Source organism: Notamacropus eugenii, chromosome 6 (genome assembly GCF_028372415.1).
Source record: "Notamacropus eugenii isolate mMacEug1 chromosome 6, mMacEug1.pri_v2, whole genome shotgun sequence".
In the NCBI taxonomy this organism is placed as follows: domain Eukaryota; kingdom Metazoa; phylum Chordata; class Mammalia; order Diprotodontia; family Macropodidae; genus Notamacropus; species Notamacropus eugenii.
This window is the reverse complement of record NC_092877.1, coordinates 337,935,714-337,959,488: the sequence shown is the minus strand read 5'-3', so window position 1 is coordinate 337,959,488 and position 23,775 is coordinate 337,935,714. Positions and strand designations below refer to the sequence as shown.

General features: G+C 36.2%; 1 protein-coding gene across 3 annotated transcripts in view; it reads left to right on the top strand.

Annotated features, from left to right (window-relative positions):
• Window positions 1–23,775, top strand: part of CP (ceruloplasmin) — a 70,079-nt gene that overhangs the window by 28,264 nt on the left and 18,040 nt on the right. For all 3 annotated transcript variants that reach the window (XM_072618258.1, XM_072618260.1, XM_072618259.1), the window contains exons 10-17: window positions 3,168–3,318; window positions 4,960–5,172; window positions 6,442–6,652; window positions 8,468–8,607; window positions 10,450–10,578; window positions 14,260–14,366; window positions 16,969–17,185; window positions 17,880–18,019. In XM_072618258.1, the coding sequence (XP_072474359.1) occupies window positions 3,168–3,318; window positions 4,960–5,172; window positions 6,442–6,652; window positions 8,468–8,607; window positions 10,450–10,578; window positions 14,260–14,366; window positions 16,969–17,185; window positions 17,880–18,019 (1,308 nt within the window). The remainder of the gene's footprint in view (window positions 1–3,167; window positions 3,319–4,959; window positions 5,173–6,441; window positions 6,653–8,467; window positions 8,608–10,449; window positions 10,579–14,259; window positions 14,367–16,968; window positions 17,186–17,879; window positions 18,020–23,775) is intronic.

The following is a 23,775-nucleotide window of genomic DNA, read 5'->3' as shown; positions in this document are numbered from 1 at the left end:
GACTATGTATTTATCATCCAAGAATCAACCTAACTATGTATAAGGAAGTTCATCACCAGACTGATTACAGGTGATAATTTTTGAATTATAGAAACCTACAAAGACTGTGTATCAAGAGGTGGAATAGTTGTCATCTATACTGATGGGAAATGTATGCCAACAGAGAAATCATAGATCTTTGGAGTTTTGAAGGACTCTTCAGCTCTTTTCACCTTATCTCTCTGGCCCTCAGTTTCCTCTTCTGTAAAACAAAGGGAGCTAGACTGAATGATTTTTGAGATCCCTTTCTAGACCTTTGATTCTATAATCCTCTTCATTTGAATATGCATATTCCATTTTTCTGGTAGACTTAGCCCTTCACAGAAATACAAGAACCTAAAAAATTCCCAGTGGACTCTTAAGGCAAAATGCCTTCCATATCCAGAGAAAGAACTATGGAATCAGATCGCAGAATGAAGCAGACCATTTTCTCTTGTGTTATGTTTTGTTTTGTTTTGATGGTTTCTCCCATTCATTTTAATTCTTCTATGAAACATGACTAAGGTGAAAATGTAGTTAATAAGATGTATACACGCGTAGAACCTATATAAGATTGCATGCCATCTCGGGGAGAGAGGGGGGAGGGGGGGAAATCTAAGATATATGGAAGTGACTGTAGAAAACTAAAAACAAATAAATTAATTAATTAAAAAAGAATATGCTCATTCCAAGATAAGTTGACAATAAAGTCTTCCATGAAATCTGAATTATGCCATACAATTAGATTAAATTAAATTAGATTAGGTTATGATTTAATGTCATATCACCTCTTATATCACAGAAATAAACATTATCCAAATATGAAAATAACATTCATTTTGGGCTTGACCAACTAAGTTTGTGGAATTGCTCACTTCGTTTTCAAATAATTTCATTCCATTTAGAAAAATTAACCATGGAAATGTTGCTTAACTTTCTCTTCCTCATTGGTGGCCAAATAGGCGCATTTTGCTAGCAGGAAGGAGAAAAACAAAGCACCCACCAATGAGGAGCTAGAAACTTGGATAGAAAAAAAGTGCAAAAAAGAACCAGTGTTAGAAAATAGTCTTTTAAAGCAAGGGAAAACAATGGGCCCTAAAGCTATGATTCCTTTGAATCCTGACTCCATTATTTTTGTCTCTTAATTTGAGGAATATATAATATAATTGCAAGGACTGTATTTCCCTTTTCTACTATCATCTTTTATTGTGCATTTATCATAGTCTCTTTTCATGCTCCATGCCTATTATCACAGTGCCTGAACATCCCATCCTCTCAATATTAACTTGCATCTGCTTTTGATTTATGTTACAGTTCTAAATAGTTGCATTGGCAGTTGCCAATGCAGTTCTTCTTTGTGAGAATATAAACTTCTTGAGGGCAGGGAAAATCCTTGTTTTCATGAAATCTTCAACAGTACTGGATCAATAATAGTCACTTACTGAATGCTTATTGATTGATAGATTAATTCATATCAGCACATTCATCTCAGTTTCCTTTCACTGAGAGACAGTCTTGTTAACATGTCAAATTTTATTCAGTAAATAGGATGACCTCAATTCAGTTGGAAAAAAATTATTCTAAAATCACTCTCATCTGCATAGCACTTTAAGGTTCTACAAAGCCATTTTGACAAGTGTATGGTGAAATGGGTCAGAGGACCTGGAGTCAAAGACTTATTCCCTCCCTCTGTGACTTGGAGCAAGTCATATACCTCTTTTCCCCTTATTTTGCTTGTCTGTAAAATGATGGGGTTGGACCAGATGACTTCTAAGGCTTCTTCTCATTTAGATCAGGGATCTTATGATTTTGCATGTCAAGGGTCTAAGAAATGTCTGCTGTTGTTTCCCTCCAGGAGTCATAGGGCCCTGGAGCTAGATCCTCATTTAGAGCTAGAAGATCTCGGAGGTCATTAAGTCCAAACCTCTCATTTTGACCGGCTGTGAAACTGAGATCTAGAAAGAATAAGGGATTTCTCCAAAGTCCTAAAATTGTAGATGAGGAGACTGGGGCACGGAGAGATTAAGTGACTTGCCCAGAGTCACCTAGGTAGTAAGTAACAAAGCAGGAATTTGGGTACTTTCAATAGTATTTCATTTCTTCCAATTACATGTAAAGATGATTTTTAACACTCTTTTTAATGAAATTTTGAGTTCCAAATTTTCTCCCTCTTTCCCTTTCCTTCCCATTCCCTAAGATGGTAAGCAATTTGACATCTGGTATATACATGCAATCTTATACAACCTATTTCCATATTGTCATTTTGTGAAAGAAGAAATAGTTTGGAAAAAATTACAATTTGCAAAAGGGAAAAAACTACCTAAAAAAGTGAAAATAGTATGCTTCAATCTGCATTCAGAGTCCATCAATTCTTTCTCTGGATGTGGATAACATTTTCCATCATGAGCACTTTGGAAATTGTCTTGGATCATTGTAATGCTGAGAAGAGCTAAGTCCATCCTGGTGAATCATTACACAATGTCTCTGCTACCATGAACAATGATCTCACAAGAGAAATCTGAAGGCAAGTCTTTTGACCGTAGTCAATACTCTTTCCAGTCTCCTAGTTCCAATCCCACTCAAAGTTTACAAAAGAGTTAGAAGAGGAAATGCATTGATTCAAACAAATATAATGCAAATTAGAAACAACTACAAAAGCATTACGAGAAATTCAAGGAGGGAGACAGCTTAGACCAACAGGGAGACCTAATTCTGGATCTCCAGCCCTTAAGTTCACTCTAAGCGAGAAATTCTAGCGCAGGAGTTTTTAATCTTTTGGGGGTTCATTGACACCTTTGACAAACTGATAAAGCCTATCTCAAAATATTGTTTGTTGCCTACATTCATAAGCAAAGGAAATACAAATTTAAGTTAAAGTTTAGTGAAATTAAAGATGTAATTTTTTTTATCATTCAGGTTCATGGATCCCCAAAATCTAGCCATGGGCCCCTTGGGGATCTATGGATCCCAGGTTAAGAACTCCTGCTTTAGTGGCTATCGTTCACTCTCAAGCTTCAGTTTACAAGAACCTCTGGGACACCCTGAAAAAGTACACACTCAGCTTGCACTTGCTTCAACACAAATGTAATTATTTGAGGACATCTGCTCAGGCTTCATTTGATATTTCCTCTTGATCTTTTGTTTCACAGATAGGAATAGACAAGGAGTTCTATTTGTTCCCCGTAGTATTCGATGAGAATGAAAGCCTGTACCTGGATGAAAATATCAAAATGTTTGCAAAAGAACCTGACCAGGTGGATAAAGAAGATGCTGATTTTCAAGAATCCAATAAGATGCACTGTGAGTTCCAAATTAAGCGGTGGTCCATTGAATACCAACACAGAATACATATTTTTTATTGGACAAGATTATCCACAACTTTACCCATTAGTTTAATTTGAAACAAAATTGTATTGATTTAAAATAATGGCCTGAGGTGTAACACTCTTTGCTATTCAATTTAGTATTTAATAATAGTATTTAAATCTGTGAAGTACTGTATGTGTTTTTCATTTGATCTGCACAACATGCATATGAGGTAAGTATAAGAGTTATCATTTTTTCCAGTAGTATAGATGAGAAAATTGAAATTCAGAGTGAAGTGATTTACCTATAGTCACATAACTAGTAAATTTCAGAGGTGGGACTTAATCCTAGGTCTTCCTGACTCCAAATCAGGCACAATAGTCACCATGCTATGCTATTTCTCTGCCTGAGATGCCAGTCATTTTGTTTTCTAATCCTTTCAATCTACACAGAAAATGGACCATTTAAAAATGCTATTGATTGTCCATGATAAGTAACAGAAATGTGAAATACTCACACTAACTAAATGTTGCAGCATGTAGAAAGGTACAGACCACATTCTCAAGTAGATTATAGCTCAGTAAGGACTGCCTCTTGATGGGCATTATGGGAAAATCAGTACACCATATAGGAGGAGGGGCAAGAAGTGGATATATTTTAATAATGCTCTTAAATGGTAGATTTAAAGAGTTATGTTCCAGTATTGGATCTATATAGCTTGAGTGTTATGAATTATTATATACACTATCTCCAAGATATTCATTTTGATATTACAGTTGGAAGGGTATGTGTATTAGTCCTTTGTTGCTGAAGAAGACCATGCCATCAGAGAAATGATGACATGACTTGTACTTGACTTTGTTTTGAATGAGGGCGGGCTGTGCAGGGTATGATCATTTACTAGAATGCTCAATTTGGTATTGAAGGATCTGGATTCAAATCCTAACTCTGCTAGTAGCTACCTTTAAGACTTATGGGGGTAGCTAGGTGGCACAGTGCATAGAGCACTGGCCCTGAAGTCAGGAAGACCTGAGTTTAAATCTGATGTCAGATACTTACTAGCTATGTGGCCCTGGGTAAGTCACTTAATCTCAACTGGCTCAAAAAAAGGAACATACTTTTCTGGGCCTCAGTTTCTTCATATCTCAATTGAAATGGGTAGACTAGAGTTTCTGTAAACTCATTCTCAGCTCTAAATCCTATGGAGATGTAAGAAAGCATTTCTCCTGGGTAGTCTGAGCAAGTAATGAATTTCATGAAGTAATGATGCCTCAGAAGAGCGACTTGAAAGCATGGATCCCCCATATCCAGAAGAGATGGCCATTTGGAGATATAGGAAGAAGTGAGGGGTGGGGTAGCCAGAGAACACAATGGCAGCTCTATTGCAAACACATACACCTCAGGCTGCTCTGCACCTACATCTCGCTCCTAGGGCTGCCAGAGAAATACACAGATGGGTCCCCCATCTGTGATCCTTGCTCCAGACACATTCCTCCCATTGTAGAAATAAGGAAGAAGGGGTCCTCTTTAATTAGCATAAATATGAGCTGATTCTGGGATATTGAAGGGACATACTTCGGACACTCTAGTGAGCAGTTTGGGGAAGATTTTTCATCATCACAATTTTTTTTGCAGCTATTAATGGATTCATGTATTGGACTCAGCCTGGACTTGAAATGTGCCTAGGAGATACTGTTTCATGGCATTTATTCAGTGCTGGAAATGAAGCTGATATACATGGGATATACTTTACAGGAAACACATTCCTCTCTAAAGAGGAACGGAGGGACACAGCAAACCTTTTCCCTCAGACATCTGTTACACTCCTTATGACACCCGATTCTGCAGGTGAGTAGTCTGAGCTACGATTATTTCCCTTCTTTGTAATTTTTATTCTAATGAACTCCCTTAAGTTTCATTGGTCAAGCTGTGCCCAGAACCCTTGAGTGGTGAGCACCTTCCCCAGAAGATTCTAGAGAATGTGAAAATATCTCAGTATAACTTCTTTTGCTTTGGGTCTCCCATGTTTCATTCTACCCTATACTCTAACCAGTCTCTAAACACTGAAAGTGAGTGCATCTGGTAGATGGATCAGTAATGACTATGTGGGGTACCCACTGCAAAGGGGGTCCCCTTATTTCCTTTTGGTGTGCCTTTCAGACTCTTCCATGTTATTAGGGGATGACTGCAAGATAACTATTACCTCTAGGATCAAGTATAGATTTCCTGACATTTAAATCTTTGCACAATTTACCCCCTTCCTACTTTTCGCAGCTTCTTACTTATTATTCCCCTCCACTCACTCTATGGTCCAGACACACTGACCTCCCTCGTGTTCCTATGCACAGCACTCTGTTTCCCACATCCTTGTCTTTGCATCACTGGTTCATATCCCTGGAAAGTTTTTCTTTCTTACCTCCACTTCTTGGAATCTCTGGCTTCCTTTAGATTCAATCAGCACCTCTATATAAAATCTTTCCTGCTTCTCCCTAGCTAGGTATGCCCTCTCTCTTCAATTATCTTGTATTCATTTTGTATAAATTCTAAATATTCTTCTATATGTTAAAATATAAGCTCCTTGAGGGTTCACTTCTGGCTTTGTATGCCTAGAGCTTAGGACAAATTCTGACACATAATAGGTATTTGTTTCATAAATATTTGTCTATTAATTGATTGATTAAGACTCCCGTTAGAACTCCAAAGTCACAATTTTCCAAAATACAGGGTACCCCTTACATCTAGAGCACTCACTCTATGCTTATCAAGTGTTGAGATCATTGTTCTACCATCCTAATGTCTATCAGATAATTTTCTCATCCTAGAAATAGCCGTTCACATTGTAATAGAATCACAAACCTGGGACCTGAAAGAAATGAGACTGGATCTTAACTCCAGCCTTTCCTATCCCATCCAGTGTCTTATACCTTCCCCTCAAAGGGAACACCCCCCCCCCAAAAAAAAACCAAAAAAATAGATAAAAGAGAATTTACAAATTAAAAGCATGACCTAAGGATTAGTTATGATTCCAATCCATACATTTCTTATTGTATGCTACTTGCCACAAGTGTGGGTTTCACCATGTGAAATTATTGCTGTTGTCATGATTGGCCTCCTCAGGACTTTTTGATGTTGAGTGCCTAACAACAGACCACTACACAGGAGGCATGAAACAGAAATATCAAGTGAGACAATGTGAGACGTCGACAGCTGAAAACACACTCTATCTACATGAGAAAGTCTACTACATCGCTGCTCAGGAGGTGGAGTGGGATTACTCCCCAACGAGGGACTGGGAAGAAGGACTGTATCATTTACAGGAACAACACAAGTAATTTGGCAGCTCCAAACTCGTTTGATCTCTCATGGAGTAGAATTATTTTTCTTTCAGCTGGTCGGGAGAGAATATTTTAAGGAAGCACACCAGTTTTTCTAATTGGTTTAAATTTCCACAAACTTACTTACTCTTATACTTTAGGTCTATGTCTTTTCCCACTTTCTATCAGGCAGATTTCCATTTTATCTACTCTGAAATCTTGTATCTCACTTGGTTCCCATTTGTTTTGGTCAGACTATCACTTCCTAATTCCTGAAATATATTAATACATCTCTGTCTATCTTAAGAATCTTAAAGTAGAATACAGTCCAAGATCACATCAGTTGTTGACGTTATTTGGTTACATCACCAACCTGATTCACATTGAATTCTGGGTCCATTAAAACCTGAAGGTCTTTTTCAGACAAACTCCCATCTAACCATGACACTTTGCCCTCATCTTGCACTTACAGATTTAATATTTTTTTGTATCTACTTATAAGACTTTACAATTACACCTATTTGATTTCATCTTATTAGATTCAGCCTTGGGCTCTAGCCTGTCAAGGTCCTTTTTGGATCTTGAGTTTGTCATATAATATGTTAATTACGCTTTTGCCTCATTTGACCCCTCCCATCCTTATAGGCAGAATCACAGGTTTTATTTCATTCATTATTCGAAAAGTCTTTAGAATGCTAAGGAATATTCGTCACAAAGACATAGAAAAAGTCACAAAGTATGAAGTAAAAAATAACTAAGTATTTTTAAGTCTTAAGTGTCAAAAATTTTTGCAGCCATTGACACACCTGATCATTATAGTATCTTAACCATCTCTCCTTGTATAGGTTATAGGGAGGTATTCAAGAACACTAAAGACAAGACAACTTTAGAAAATTCCAATTTAACAGAAGCAGCCATATAACCATAGACAAACAATTTTATATAAATGAAACAAATGCTAATAAATACTTAAAGGGTACAGTAGTCAGCAAAACTTTCATAGATTGTGAAATGTTGTATTCTAATATTGGTTGGTCATCTTTTGTGTAATCTGTTGATCAATGACACCAATACATTCTATAAAGCACATTCCCAAAAATTATATCATTTGATCCTCAAAACTTATAATGTAATAGAATGAGCATAAAAGATATTTTAGGCAACAAAAACAGCACATGCAAGCATCCTTCTCCAATGGAAGGAATTTCTCCCTCGCACAGTCTTATTTATACTCTCCTTATTTGCTTACCAAATTCTACTTCATATTCTATTTATCTGCATACATGTTTCATTCTCCTTGATCCTAAGTTCCTTGATGATGGAAATCCTGTATTATTTATCATCTTTAAAAAAATGAATGAGCAAATGAATGAATACTTGAAAACATGAGTCAAATAATAGAAAAGGCTAAGGCAAAAATCTTTCATTGGGAAGGAGACTCGGAGTTGTTGAAGACTTTTGAAAATCAAAGGATATGTTTAGAAGACAGTTGAGTAGTATTATTGGAGCTACGTGCAGAAATAAATGTAAAAACAGTTGCAGATTCTCTCATATGTGAAATATCTTGATGATTGGTTAAGCCAACCTCTCAGCTACCATATTACTTTTGAAGGTGTTATTCTTGTCTCTCTAGGATAAAATTATGCTGAAAATTAGTACTTGGTTGATAAACATTTATCAAGTACCTATGGCATTGGAGAAGATATAAAATTTAGTTAAGACACGATTCCTATATTCATTACCCAGCCTTGTACAATTTAAATTTTTTCTTCTTTGAAAAAAATTATTGTGGTATCTAATCTTAAATTTTTCTTTCTTTTTTCTTTAAGTGTTTCCAATGCATTTTTAGATAAAGGAGATCTCTTCATAGGCTCAAAGTACAAGAAAGCTGTGTACCGTCAATACACTGATAGTACATTCAGTACTCCAACACAGAGAAAAGAAGAGGAGGAACATTTGGGAATTCTAGGTACTAGAATGGTACTAAACCTGAAAGTCTAAATCACGAGTTTTAATTTTTTTTTTAAAAAATGGGCTTGTAAGCAATTCTAAGAAATAAAATGTTCCTCATTTTTTATTGACTCATAGGAATAGTCAAGATATTTGACTAGTTATTTCTAGTTATTTCTGGCCCCACATATGAGAAATTATTCATTAAAAGTTAAAAAAAGTCTATAATTGAGTTCATGTACTTTGTGTAAAAAAAAACATAAAGTAATCCCAAACCAGTAAAAAAAAAAAAAAAAAAAGGTCCTTAAGTGAAATAAAATGCTGTTTTCTATGTCACTCAGAAATACTGAATTTATCATTGGCTTGGTCGTTTAGATCTATCTTTTGTGATCCACTGGACCATAATGCACCCATATTGTCCATAGGGTTTTCTTGTCAAAGACACTGAAGTTGCTTACCATTTCCTTCTCTCGTAGATTAAGACAAATGGGGTTAAGTGACTTGCCTATGGTCACACAACCAGTAAGTTTCTGAGGCCAGATTTGAACTCAGGTCTTTCTGATTCCAGACCCAGAACTCTATGCACTGAGCCATCTAGCTGACTGCCATTTATCATTACACTATTACAATTCTCTCCCTCCAGACTGATAGCACTGAGGCTGTTGGCATGGTTTCTAGCATCACTAATCCAATTTGATTCTTAACAGCTAAGTTAGGTTTGCTTCTTAGGGATCTCAGTAGAACAAAACATGGAGTACTAGACCTGAGTCAGGAAGACTTTGGCTCATATCACACCTCTACCACTTACTAGCTTTGTGACCCTGGACCAAGAACTTAACTTCAGTTTCCTCATCTGTAAAATAGGAATAATAATAGAGCCTCTACCTTACAGTGTTGTGAGAATCAAATGAGATAATAAATATAAAGTATTTTTCAAACCTTACAGTGCTGCCCAAATTCTTCAGCCTCCAGCCCTCCCCCCACCAAAACACTCCATCGCGTGAAACACTAGAAGGACATAGCAATTTATCAACTATTTTTTCAAAGACCCAAAGCTGCCTCTCAGAAGAAATATACAGATGTTCCATAAGAAATGTATATATGGATAACTGGGACATCAGTTCAAAATAGAAAGATGAGACAAAAGGTATATCACTATGGTAGGCAGTGAGAAGCCGCCTTTGGATTTTTGGTGATTGTTGAAGGGACTCTGAAAACGCAGGGAAAATTCAATTCTTTGGGGATCTCTTGAAAACTAGTCATTGGAGAAGAGAGGTTGACCATAAAAGATCATAATATCTATTACCTATTTCCTGCTTCTTGGGTTTCCTGCGGACTCAACTATTCTTGACACTTTTATTTTAATAAACTAAAGCTTCAAGCAAAAAAAGAGTAAAGGTATCACATAGATTTCTCCCAGGAGAGAAGAGGGACCAAGATTTCTAGTGACCCCTACATTTCACTTAAGTTCTAGGAAAGTAAGCCCTGAGCAAAGAGAAGACAGGGAACTGAAGAGTGACTCTTGGGAAGCTCCTACTCTAAGCTTGGGAGTCCTGATATGAGTCAATGAGAAAATGATCCACAATCAGATTATGAACCTGAAAGAGGTCCATGAGGTCTTGGGAAGGTCTTCCAGAACTCTGGATCATAAGAAGTCAATTCAAATCTCCATCTTCAGAGAAAGTCATTTTCTAGCAAGGGCTAAATCTGTTGGAATTCTAAATTCTCTGGTCTCAAGTAGGAAGAATTCATACTCTACATAATAAGGAAGGTGTATGGTATTTTGCCCCTATGATGATTTCAATATATTCTGTGCCTTTTAATTTCCTCAATAATTTTTCTTTCTTTTTCCTCCCACTAGGTCCACAACTTTTTGGATATGTTGGTGGCAGAATTAAGATTGTCTTTAAAAATATGGCATCGAGAGCTTACTCAATACATGCCCATGGAGTTAAAACTCCTACTTCTGTGGTAGTTCCAACACAACCAGGTAATCATTTAGAGAAGATTCATTTTATAATATAAATAATAATGTAATGTAATATATAATGATTATACTTCTAACATACAAGACAATAATATAAAAAGTTCCTTAGAACCTCCTTTATAAATGAAACTTGAGGGGAATTGATGGTTGGATGACAGTTCTTTTCGGAAAGAGGAGTGGGATCACATCTTTAAGGAATCCAGGTTGAAGGATTAGTAAAATGTATTACAACTATCACTGTACAGTTATAAGCTTCTATACAGTATTTTCAGTTTTAGAAAGCACTTTACTTGTGTTACCTTGATCCTCACAACAATCCTGAGAGAATGAGGAAAGTGAGGCTAAAAGCAGGCTAAGTATGGAACATGAAAGGGGAACATGAATCTAGACTAGTACAAGAATGATGATACAGCTGAAAACAAAGGTCAGGCTATGGGGTGCTCAGGGAGGACTTAACATCTATGGTGTGAGGGTTTGCAGAGCCATTTGCATTATTCACCTTTTGTGTCCACCTCCACCCAAGTCTCACCTGTGGTTCCAAGAAGCTATAGCATGTGCAGTGGCCACACACATAGGGAGATGGGCTAAGCCAGGTTGAGGGTGATCCATAGACTTCAAACTTCTCATTAAGTTAAGCGGCTATCCATCCCAAGCATGTGAAGATTTTCCCATCCAAATGGGTGAATGAGTTTCAACATCCATGGAGGCAGCTGAAGCAGGCACTGTGGAGCACTCAGAGCTCCATCAGGCTTCAAAGACATCAAGATCATCCACTACATCCCGGATCATCACCAGTCATCTTGACTTTTGTCTTGCCACTGGAATTCAATGACTCTGGGAGAGAGAATGAGGCTGATAACTTTGTGCAACTGTGCCTCACTTCAATCCAACTCATAAGTAAGTCAAGACATAATCCATGATGCCACTGGTCTTCTTCAAAAATGAAGACTGAAAAACAACATGAGGACCATGGTGTAGGTAATGACAGAGGTCAGGAGAGATAAGGAATCAGAGTTAGTCAGAAGAGAGCTGCTAATGGTCAGGGTGTAATAAGAGGAATGAAGAATTAAAGGGAAGGTCTGGGTGAAGGACAATACCAGTGGTTGTAGGGGAGTGACAGAGAAAGAGACGGTGGGACATCAAGTCTGAGATGTAAGTGGAACAGTGGCTTGTGTTGACAAGGTCCGGGGAGTGCTTTGATTGCTAAAGTGGAGAATAGGTCAGAGTTAAGAATATCAAAGACTCATCAATCAATGAAAAAGTATTTATTAAACTCATACTATGTGCCAAGCACGTACTAGATACTGAAGATAGGATAAAAATACAAATGAAACAATCCTTACTCCTAAAGAGCTTATATTTTATAATGAGATTAAGTGATCTGGTAGACAGTCATCCCTGAATCTTGGGTTCACTCAGGAAGGTTCCACAATAGACTTAGATGGTGACAATGAGTTTTAGGAAGTGGTAAAAAACAGTAGCAATGACCTTGATATGGCACATGGTACATGATATGGCAAATGGTATATCATATATGGTGTGGTATGGTAAATGATGAGAAAAAGAGAGGGGTAGTAGCATGGGAAATTAAGGTCTATCTCTCATCTTCTATCTCAGTGATGAGGATGGATTAGGAGGAGAAGTTTTCATAAGAGGTGGCAGAGGAGTAGTTCAGAGTGAGGAGCTGGGGGGAGGAAATAAAAATCTGATGCCTAATGCACTAAGGACTCCATGAAATATGATGGAAGGGGGTTGGTCTGGAGTAAATTTAGGAAGTAAAAGGTAGAATGCATGGGTATGAATAACGTAGTAAGGAGATCTGACATCTGTGGGGATGAGGGGAAGGGGTGAAAGGCTGGTGTCCAAAGAGTTAAATATAGAGATCAGTCAGTCAACAACTAATGCCCATGTACCAGGGATACAAAAAAAGGCAAAATCAGCTTCTGCCCTCTAGTTCACATTCTAAATAACATGTAAACAATGAGTACATGTACCCATTGTTCACTATGTATACTCATGCTCTGTATATAATGATTATATACAGCACATGGAAGGTAACCTCCAAGGGGATGACACTAGCAGCTGGGACCACAGGGAAAGGCCTCCTGGAGTAGGTGGATTTTGAGCTGAGACGTGAAGAAAGCCAGGGAAGCCAAAAGGAGATAGGAAAGAGATCATGGATGGAGGAAACATGGTGGTGGAAAGCAGAACCGAGATTCACTGGGGAGGAGGAATAACTATTGGCTATTTCTGGTGGAGCAAGAAGCTTCTGGAGAGCTGATAAAAATTAGGAAGTGAGAGAAGAAGAAAAGAATGCTAGTTAGGAAAAGGGAAAAACCCACTTGACCTAGGAAGAAAAAAAAAAGACACTCGACTTCTGCTAAACTACTTTGTGCCTGAGTTACCTCTCCAGCTCTAAGGGTCTAACAGGACCAAAGGATGATAGACAGATTTGGAAAGGCCAGCTGAAAAGGCCACCTAAGTCCAACCCCTCTCATTTTATAGCTGAGGAAATGGAACATCACAAGAAAGGAAGTTCATGAGTTCAGAGCTCTAGGACCAGAAGAGACTTCAAAAGCCATCTCATCCAAAGTCTTCATTTTATAGCTGAAGAAACAAAAGCCCATAACGGCATATTGACCTATTCAAAGTCACATGATGGAGACTAAGTCAAAGAGAATTAATAATAGCATACTTTAGTTCACAAGGTTGTTGTGAGGAAAGTGGGACATAAATATTCAGTGTTAGTTATTATGAGAGGCCATGAGATCTACTGAAAAGTAGATTAGCATTAAAGGCAAGAAGTGGGGCTGGGGAATGGGGACAAATCCAAGATTCTGACACTTGTATCATCTTAAACAAGTCATTCTGTGCCTCTATTTTCCCATTTCTCAAATGGGAATTATATTTGCCCTTCTTATCTCACAAGATTATAGTGAGAAAAGTGCTTTGTCATCTGTAAAAGGCTATATAAGTGTGGATTATTGTTATCCAAGGTAAGAGAATATCTGTTATGGTATCTCTTTGCAAATCAGAAGAAATGGGGCAGCCAGCTTCCGGATACCACAGGGACAGCGTAGGTGTAACCATCAGTTGATTTTGAATACTTGAAGGGGTAGTTGTTCATTCATTTCAGTCATGTCTGACTCTTCATGACCCCATTTGAGGTTGTCTTGGCAAAGACACTGGAATGGTTTGCCATTTCCTTGTCCAGCCCATTTGACAAATTAGGAAACTGAGGCAAACAGGGTTAAGGACTTGCCCAGGGTCACACAGCTAGTAAGTATCTGAGACCAAATTTGAACTCAGGTCTTCCTGACTCCAGGCCTAGAGCTCTATCCACTCTGTCACCTAGCTGCCCCACCTTTATCTATACCCATACACACATCTAAATCTAATCTACATCTACATCTATTCTTTGTACTCCATCTACTGGGCCACCTAGCTGCCCTAAAGGGGATAGTGGGTAACATCAAATACAATGTGATTTATATTCCATTTGAGACATACTAGGGGTTATTTTGGTTGTTGCTTCTTTGGGAGGGAGTTAACCTAATCCTATGAATGTTTCTTTACCAAGTCACTGAGTTATCAAAGTACTCTAGAAAAATTTCTAAGGAAGTGTCATAAAACTGGACAAATACAACTGATCTAACTCTATACTCATACATTCAATTAACTCAGGTGAAACAGAAACTTATATCTGGGAAATCCCTCTAAGATCTGGCGCTGGAAGGGAAGATTCTCCTTGTATTCCCTGGGCTTATTATTCAACTGTAGATCAAGTTAAGGTATGTTTCATCTGTATCCTATTTCTGCTTTCCTGACATCTTCTTAAAATAGATATCAATTGAAGGAAAACGAGATCAGCCTTTTTCCATGTCCGGATCTAAGCTAACTTCCCAGGAACACAGGCTGCTTGTCAGTTCATTTTGCTTTGATATTTTGTTAAAGGAACAGTTAAGCCCATGACGATTCCTGATACTGGCAACACAAATAAGAAAATAAAAATGAATCAAATACTTAGTTTTCTTTTAAAGTTGGTATAAAATACATAAAACGGCATTTTACGATAATGTTTAAAATAAGCATGAAGTCAAAAGAGGAGACAACAAAGGAAACTATGTACTAGCAACTTGTACAAAAACTTCAGAACTTGGATAAACAATCTGAAGGATAGGCCACAGGACCAGCATTGTAGCAGATGCAAACAATTGCTGCCTTTCAGTGAAACATTTCAAGGCCAAAGATGATTCCGCTGTACTATATAAATAACAATTACAGCCCTTTGACCCAATCATCCTACTCCTGGGAATATGCCCCAAAGGAAGCCAAGGACAGAAAAATCCCACTTACTATCAAACAGTCAGAGCAGCACTTTTGGGAGTGTGGGAGGAGGGCACCAAAAAACTGGAAACAAATAGATGGGTCCCCATCGACTGAACAAGGTGTGGGACATGAGTACACCCGGGATAGTACTGTGTTGTAAGAAAGGACAAAGAGGAGAAATGCAGAGAAACATGGGAAAACTTGGAAAATGTGAGAGGGGCAAACCAAGAAAACAAGAGCCAAATCAAGTGAACCAGAATTCATTAAGCACCTCCTGTACACCAGGCATGGTGCTAAGTGCTGGAGATGCCAAAGGACCACAATAACGTAAATGAAATGATTGCTAAAAAATGGAGGCACACATCTGCTTTTCTTTCCATACACACTGCCTCAAATCACCATAGGAACCACAGGTAGCTAACTTACCGATGAACAGTATTTGCTGTTGGCTGACATGACCATCACAGGAGATCAGACAAGCTGGTATCTAAAACTAAAGACACCTGGGCGTAGCGGGGAGGGCAGGACCTTGAAACTTAATTATGGTTTTTACTGGACCTTGGGCAACATGCTTCTAACTGCATAAATCAGTGATAAAAGCAAATACAGTTCCTATAGTCATGAAAATACTTTAGAACAAAAAAGAGTGCCTACTTAGCTTACATGCACAAAAAAGGCATCTTAATAACAAACATCTCTCTTAATAATGGGCAGCCGTGTTCGTAAATGTGAACCAGCAGGCACTCCAGAGATGCAGGAGATCAGGACAGCTTGGCTCTTTTTCAAACTGCTGCTTATGAGTTTTGCAAATTTAGATTTGTGTTCACTGAAATAAAATGTATGTTTGCAGTGATCTCCTGACCATATACCATTGTTTGAAGATCGTTCTAGCCTATGGAAAGAAGCAAAACATTTGGAGAGGCTCAGAGTAGCACTGATTTACAGGTGGAAAGGACTTTAGAGGTCATCATTTTACAGATGAGGAAAATGAGACAGAAGGAGGTTTAATTGATTTGACTTCTGAGATCACTAGGTGGTATAGCGGACAGAGGGCTAGACCCGGAGACAGGAAAAGCTGAGTTCAAAACCCTCCTCAGACATTTGTTAGCTGTGTGACTAGCAAGTCATTTAACCTCTTGTTCATCTCAATTTCTTCATCTGTAAATTGGGAGTTTATCTCTGTCTGTAAACTTCCAGGGTGGTTGTCAGGATCATATTATTACATATATTATTTTATTATTAATATACATAATATAATATTTATACATACATATTATGTACATTCTTATTAATACACACAATATCAATATAACACTAATGACATTAATATAACAACATACTAATATACATAATATAACATACATTATGTATTACATGTTACATTATTATTAATACACATAATATAATATTAATATACACATATTGTATGTATTCTTATTAATACACACAATATTAATGTGACATTAATGACATTGATGTAACAATACATTAATATACATAATTTAACATACATTACATATTATTACAAATATTATGGATAATATTTATAAAGTTCTTTGCAAATCTTAAAGTGATATATAAATGCTGGCTATTATTATTGTCCAGGGTCACATAGTAAATGTTTGAAGCAAGGTTCATGCCCAGGTCTTCCTGAGTAAAGGACTAAGTACCATATCTAACATATAATGCCGCCTCCCATTCATATCACTTCAATCAATTTCCCCATTACAAATTAGGATTCCACTATTAGCTATCCATCACTATTGAAGGTTAGCTACTAAGGTGATTGTTGTTGGTAAGATAAAGTATTTTGAAACCTGTAGTTATGCTAGAAAGATGATAAATACTCTGGTTTTACTCTGTATGTGTCTTGTATGCACATAATTATTTACATGTTATCTCTCTGGTAAGGATGTCAGCTCTTTGAGAACAGGTTTTTTTTACTATCATTTTTGCATCTCCCATGCTTAGCAGAGTGCTTGGCATATAGTAAATATTTAATAAAATGTTTAGTGATGAATTGCTTGAAAATCACTAAGGTTATCCCTTGGTCTGTGTTTTCAGGATCTCTACAGTGGATTAATTGGTCCTCTGATTATTTGCCGCAGACATCATAGAGCTGTATTTGGAGCCATAAAGAAACTCCAGTTTTCTCTCCTATTTTTGGTTTTTGATGAAAATGAATCTTGGTATTTAGATGAAAATATTCAAACTTACTCTGCTGACCCAAAAAAAGTAAACAAGGAAGATGAAGATTTTCTAGAAAGCAACAAAATGCATGGTAGTATCTAATATGACATTTAAAATATCGATACATTTCTCTCTTTTTTTTTTCTTACACTATCAGTTTGAGGTCTATGAACACGTAACTTGTAACTCTCTGCGTGAGCCTCATCCACCTTTACCCTTGCCACTGACTAGAATCCATTAGAACACAACACTTGGAGTCAGAAAGCCCTGAGTCAAATCCTGCCACAGACACTTACTAGCTGTGTGACTTTTGGCAAATTCATTTAACTCATTTTTGTGTCCATTTCCTCATCTGTAAAATAAGGAGAATTAACTCATTAGCTTCTAAGGCCTTTTCCAGTTCAGTATCCCTCATTTTAGGTAATCTCCCATGTTTAGAATAATTTCCTTTAACCCATTCAAAGCAAAGAAAAATGAAAAAAAGATTTCATTGCATTTTCACAAAATTTAAAGTAGAGTTGTTTTTAACTCCCAGAAAGGGATTTCTTGACTTCTGACCTTGCCTTTCTTACTACCACTTCTCAAAAGTATCAACTACCCTCATTTGAACTTAATGAAATAATTTATTCGGCACTTCCTATGTGCAAAGATTTTATTACTTGGAAAGAATTTCACATATTTATTCAAACCCTATATTTTCCATGAAACATCTAAAATACTTTCTGATGTTAGAAACAAGATGATGAGATGAAAGATTTTTTAAAAATTGATTCTTTCTTTTTTAGCAATTAATGGACTAATGTTTGGAAATTTACACGGCCTGACAATGCATGTTGGAGATGAAGTCAACTGGTATCTGATGGCCATGGGAAATGAAATTGACCTGCATAGTGTGCATTTTCATGGACACAGCTTTGAGTATAAGGTATGTTTTCTCTGTTTTAAAATTTTCTGCAACTGGAAAACCCAGTTCTTTTGAAAACCATTTGTATTTGAGAACCAAGGCTATGTATGTACACGTATATCGTTGCTCCTCAAAATTGTGTACTCCATTTAATTTTTTTTAAATCTAATTGTGTTTTTTTCTTACATTTTAAGTTCTAAACTGTCTTCTTCCTTCTGTCCCCTCGCTGCAGTAGAGAAGGCCAGCATCTTCCCTCATAGGTCCCTTGTAGCTGATTTGACTATAACTCCCAGAATAGCTTAATAATTCATGGTTATTCTTTGAACAATATTGCTGTTACTGTATACAACATTCTCTTGGTTCAGCTAATTTCTCTTTATTATTTGATACAAGTCTTTCCATGTTTTTCTAAAATCAACCTGCTCATCATTTCTTACAGCACAGTAGCATTCCATCATAACCATATACCACAATTATCCATTCCCCAGTTGATGAGCATCCCCTCAATTTCCAGTTCTTAGTCACCACAAAGGAAGCTGCTATTAATATTTTAGAGCACATAGGTTCTTTTCCTTTTGACCTGATCATCTTGGGAAACAGATCTAATAGAGGTACTGCTGGGTCAAACAGTATACATAGTTTCGGGCCTAATTTCAGATTTCTCTCCAAAATGTATATTAGTCTTAATTTTTCCACATCCCCTCCAACATTTGTCATTTTCCTCTTCAATCATTTCAGTCAATTATGATAGGTATGAGATATTTCAAAGTTGTTTTAATTTGCATTTCTCTAATCAATAATGATTTAGAGCATTTTTTATATGATTACATATGGTTTTGATTTCTTCATCCAAAAACTGCCTATTCATATACTTTGACCAGATATCAATTGGGGAATAACTTAGATTCTTATAAATTTAACAAAGTTCTTTATATATTTGAGATAGGAGACTTTTATCCAAGAAACTGTCTGTAAATTCCTCCCTGTCCCCTAATTTTCTGCTTTCCTTTCTAATGTTGGCTGCATTGTTTTTATTTGTAGAAAACCTTTTGAATTTAATGTAATTTTTATATCTTACAATGCTATCTCGTGTTTATTCATAAATTCTTCTCCTCTCCATAAGTCTGAAAAGTTTCATGTTCTTCTAATTTACTCATGATATCTCCCTTTATATCTAGGTCATGTATCCATTTTGACCTTATCTTGATAAATGATGTCAGATACTGGTCTAGTTTTCTCAACAATTTTTTATCAAGTAGCAAATACCTGAAAAAGCTTAAATCTTTACGTTTGTCAAACACAAGGCTGCTATAATCACTTCTTATGTGTATTGTGTGTCTACTCTTCCACTTGTAACACCTTTTTATTTCTTAACCAGCACCAGTTAGTTTTGTTAATTACCACCTTATAATACAGCTTAAGATGTGGTACTGCTAAACTTCTTTCTTTTAAGTTATTTTCATTAATTCTTTTGATATTCTTGACTTTTTGTTTTTCTAAATGAATTTTGTTATTATTTTTCTAGCTCAATGAAATAATTTTTTTGGTAATTTAATTGAGATGACATTAAATAAATAGATTAGTTTAGGTTTGCTGTCCCCTCGCTGTTAGAATTGCTGTTTTTATCATATTGGCTCTGCCCATCCATGAACAATTAATGTTGCCCCAATTATTTACATCTGACTTTATTTGTGTAAAAAGTGTTTTATAATTATGTTCATGTAGTTCCTGCATTTGTCTTGGAAGATATATTCCAAGGTATTTTATGCTGTCCATGGTTATTTTAAATGGGATATCTCTTACTGTCTCTTCTTGCAGAATTTTGTTGATGACATACAGAAATGCTTATGTGGGTTTGCTTTATAGCCTACTATGCTGCTAAAATTATTAACAGTTTTAACTAGCTTTTTATTTAAATCTCTAGAATTTTCCAAGGATATCATCATATCATCTGCAAAAAGATAGTTTTATTACCTCATTGTCCATTTTGATTCCTTCAATTTCTTTTTCTTTTCCTGTTGCTTTGGCTTGCATTTCTAATACAATATTAAATAATACTGATGATAATGGACATCCTTGTTTCACTCCTGGTCTTACTGTAAAGGTTCTAGCTTATCTCCATTGCAAATAATTCTTGATGATTTTAAGTAAATGCTCATTTTAAGAAAAAATCCATTTTCACCTATGCTTTCAAGAGTTTTTCGTAGGAATGAGTGTTGTATTTTGTCAAAAGCTTTTTCTACATCTATTGATACAATCATATGATTTTTGTTACTTTTGTTAGTGATAAAATCAATGTTAATAATTTTCTTTATTTTAAACCATCCCTGCATTCCTGATATAAATCCCATTGGTTACAACATATAACCCTTGTAATATGCTCCATTTATTTTTTTTAAATCTACATTCATCTTTTTTCATCTTTATCTTTCATTTTTAACTAAACCTGATTCCAACTCATTCCCCCCTCAAGAAGATATTTTGATTATGTTAACATAACAAAAAGATGCTGTAGTATCAATCTACTATAAACTAAACACCCTATCAGTCGTAAGGCCTCACCATCTCTATCACTTGTAACTCCAATGACAATTTAAAATGATTCCTCATTGTAGTAGTACTATACGACCTTTACTTCTCAATTAGAAGTCACCAATAGGATTTATTCCTATTACAATGAAAAATCAGGCATGATTATATTCTTGCCCTTATCAATGGAATTTACTATGTGAAAGATCACAAAAAGGTAGAGATTAGAATCAGTATTGCTCCTCAGTCTTGTTTGATTTCAGATATGAGACATAGCCAACAGGCAGTCATACAGAAAGGCTCCTTGTGAGCCACAGGATATCACAGCCAGGCTCAGATATACACAGGTTGGAAAATGTACTAAGTTAAGAGAATCCTCCCTTCACCTTCACAAGGTCATTCCCTCAACTTGCCCAAACACTCGTTACAGTCCTCAGACTATAGGAATACGTGACTTTTCCTTTGAATGATGGACCAGTGGCCTTATGACAGATCAGACACTTATACCTAAAATGAAAACTTAGAATAGCAGCAAATTAAAGTCTCAAGAAACTTTTCCTCAAAAAGCAAAATTTCACTCATTATGTGTTAGAGCTAGATTATTATCACTTTTCTTATGGCCTAAAAAATATTGGGACATTCTACTGATCTTTCATGTAAGAATAATTACATTCTGGACCTTCACTCATATACAGTGTACAACAGATACATGTAACTTCACTACATACTAATTATTATAAATACAATTTCATGATTTTCTAAATGATCTTAAATGAAATTCACTCTTTATTTAACTTGAAATTTTTTTCTACTTTGGCTGGAAGAGGTCCTAGGTCCTCAGACTACAATACTGCAGAGCTATACAACATGCTGTCAGGTCTGGTAAGATCTTGTGACCCAGCTTGGATCTCTTAAGAGGATTTTGCTAGTCTTTTCTCCCAACAGAGGCATCATCATTATTATTTTCTAGTTTAAAACAACATATAATCCCTTAAATATTTAACGGTTGTCAAACATTTTTGTCACATTCTTTAAGAGTTCATAACAGAATCCAGATTAAAAAAAAGGGAAGTCAAATTTCAAACACATGACATTTTTATACTAGTCACATCTTAATCTAGTATGGAATAATCACAATCAACAACAGTTTTTATAGTGCTTTCCCCACGCCAGGCTTTTTTCTTGGTTTGAGAAGCTTAATCTAAAGAGTTTCAGATCCAAGCTATCTGTATGCTTTAAAATGTTTAGGTTTTGATTTTTTTCAGTTGTGATTTGAATTTCTGAAATGCATCAGTAAATGTGTTAACCTTCAATGCCAATTTTTCTTATTAAAAGTATCCTTGAAGTGGCTGAGCATTTTGTCCAAGTGAATTCCTAGGTCTGAACATTACAATCTGAAAAGGAATTGGGTTAAGCATCTCATAACTTTGTGCTTCTCACAACTACCCTGGGAGGTAGATGCAAATATATCATGTCATTGTAAATGAGATCACATTACATTTTAGTTTCAGGACACAAATTTCAACAAAATTAAATTCTTGATTTATAATTACTGACAATATTTAAATACCATTTCCCCCCAAGAGCCTACTATTCATGATTTGTAACTCATGAGATCTTTCTCAGTATTAAGGTAGTTGATATGTGTGTGTGTAGACAGAAGGCACAGAGTGAGCTGAATATAAAGGGATGATAGCTAAAAAATAAAAATAAGGGATGAGAAAGGAATGTACTGGGAGAAGGAAAAAGGGAGAGGTAGGATGGGGTAAATTATATCACATAAAAGAGGCAAGAAAAAGTTTTTACAGTGGAGGGGAAGAAGGAAGGGTAGAGGGAATGAGTGAAACTTATTCTCATCAGATTTGGCTTACAGAGGGAATAAAATACACTCAATTGTATATGGAAATCTATCTTACCTTACAGGAAAGTAGGGGGGAAGGGGATAAGAGAAGAGGGAATGATAGAAGGGAGGGCAGATCTGGGGAAGGAATAGTCAGAAGCAAACACTTTTGAGGAGGAACAGGGTCAAAGGAGAGAACAGGATAAATGGGGATGCAGAGGGGCAGGATAGGATGGAGGGAAATACAGTCTTTCACAATATGACAATATAGAAGTGTTTTGCATAACTACACATGTATAACCTCTATCAAATGCTTGACTTCTCAATGAGGGTGGGTGGAGAGGCTGAGAAAGAGAATTAGGAACTCAAAGTTTTAAAAATGAATGTTAAAAATTGTTTTTACATGCAACTGGAAAATAAGATATAAGATATGGCAATGGGATATAGAAATCTATCTTGCTCTACAGGAAAACAGAAGGGGACAGGGATAAGAGAAGCACGGGGGAGGTGATAGAAGGGAGGGAAGATAGATTGGAGAGGGGATAATCAGAATGTACACAGTCTTGGGGTGAGGGAGGAAAGGGGAGAAAATTTGGAACTCAAAATCTTGTGGAAGTGAATATTGAAAACCAAAAATAAATAAATTTTTTTAAAAAGAAAGAACTCATAGTGGCATTCCCAGCTCTCCATAACTGTTTCTTTCTTTCAATCACACAAGGAACCCATCAATTCCTTTTATTTTCCTAATTGAACCCCATCAGTGTGTCTTAAGTATAAATGGTATATCTCCTCTTAACCCAGGCAGGAAACTTACTAAATTTCTTTTGCAAAGGGCTTTAGTATAACTATTTAAACCAGACCAAAGGAACAATATTTTCTCGTATCAATCAGTTACTTAATATGTATTTGTTAAGCTTTCACTTACTCCTTCAAAGTTTCATGAAATTCCTTTTGTAACCTTATATTGATTGAAGTGGCAGAAAGAGGCATTTCTCTAAATTCCTCAAATCTTTTTTTTTTTATTTCAGTGGGATAAAAACCTTTTTTCAAATCTCTTTCCTTTCAAATTCTCCATTCACATCATGTCAGGACAAACAGAATCTAGCTTTCCTTGAACTCTTTATTATCCTCTCATCTCCACTTGCTTAAACTTTCTTCTTTCCTTATATCCAAGACTGTCTACAGATTAATCTTCATTCTAGTGAATTTTCATTCACAAGTTAATACTTTTTTTAATTACACAAAACCAACTGATTGCACTAGTCACATTTATTTTATATATTATATATACATATATATACACACATACACACACACATACGGATGTGTGTGTGTGTTCTTAAAGGCTTACAAATACATAATTCATTCCAATTTATTTGAAGGCCCGTGGTCAATTAGAATTGGTTAC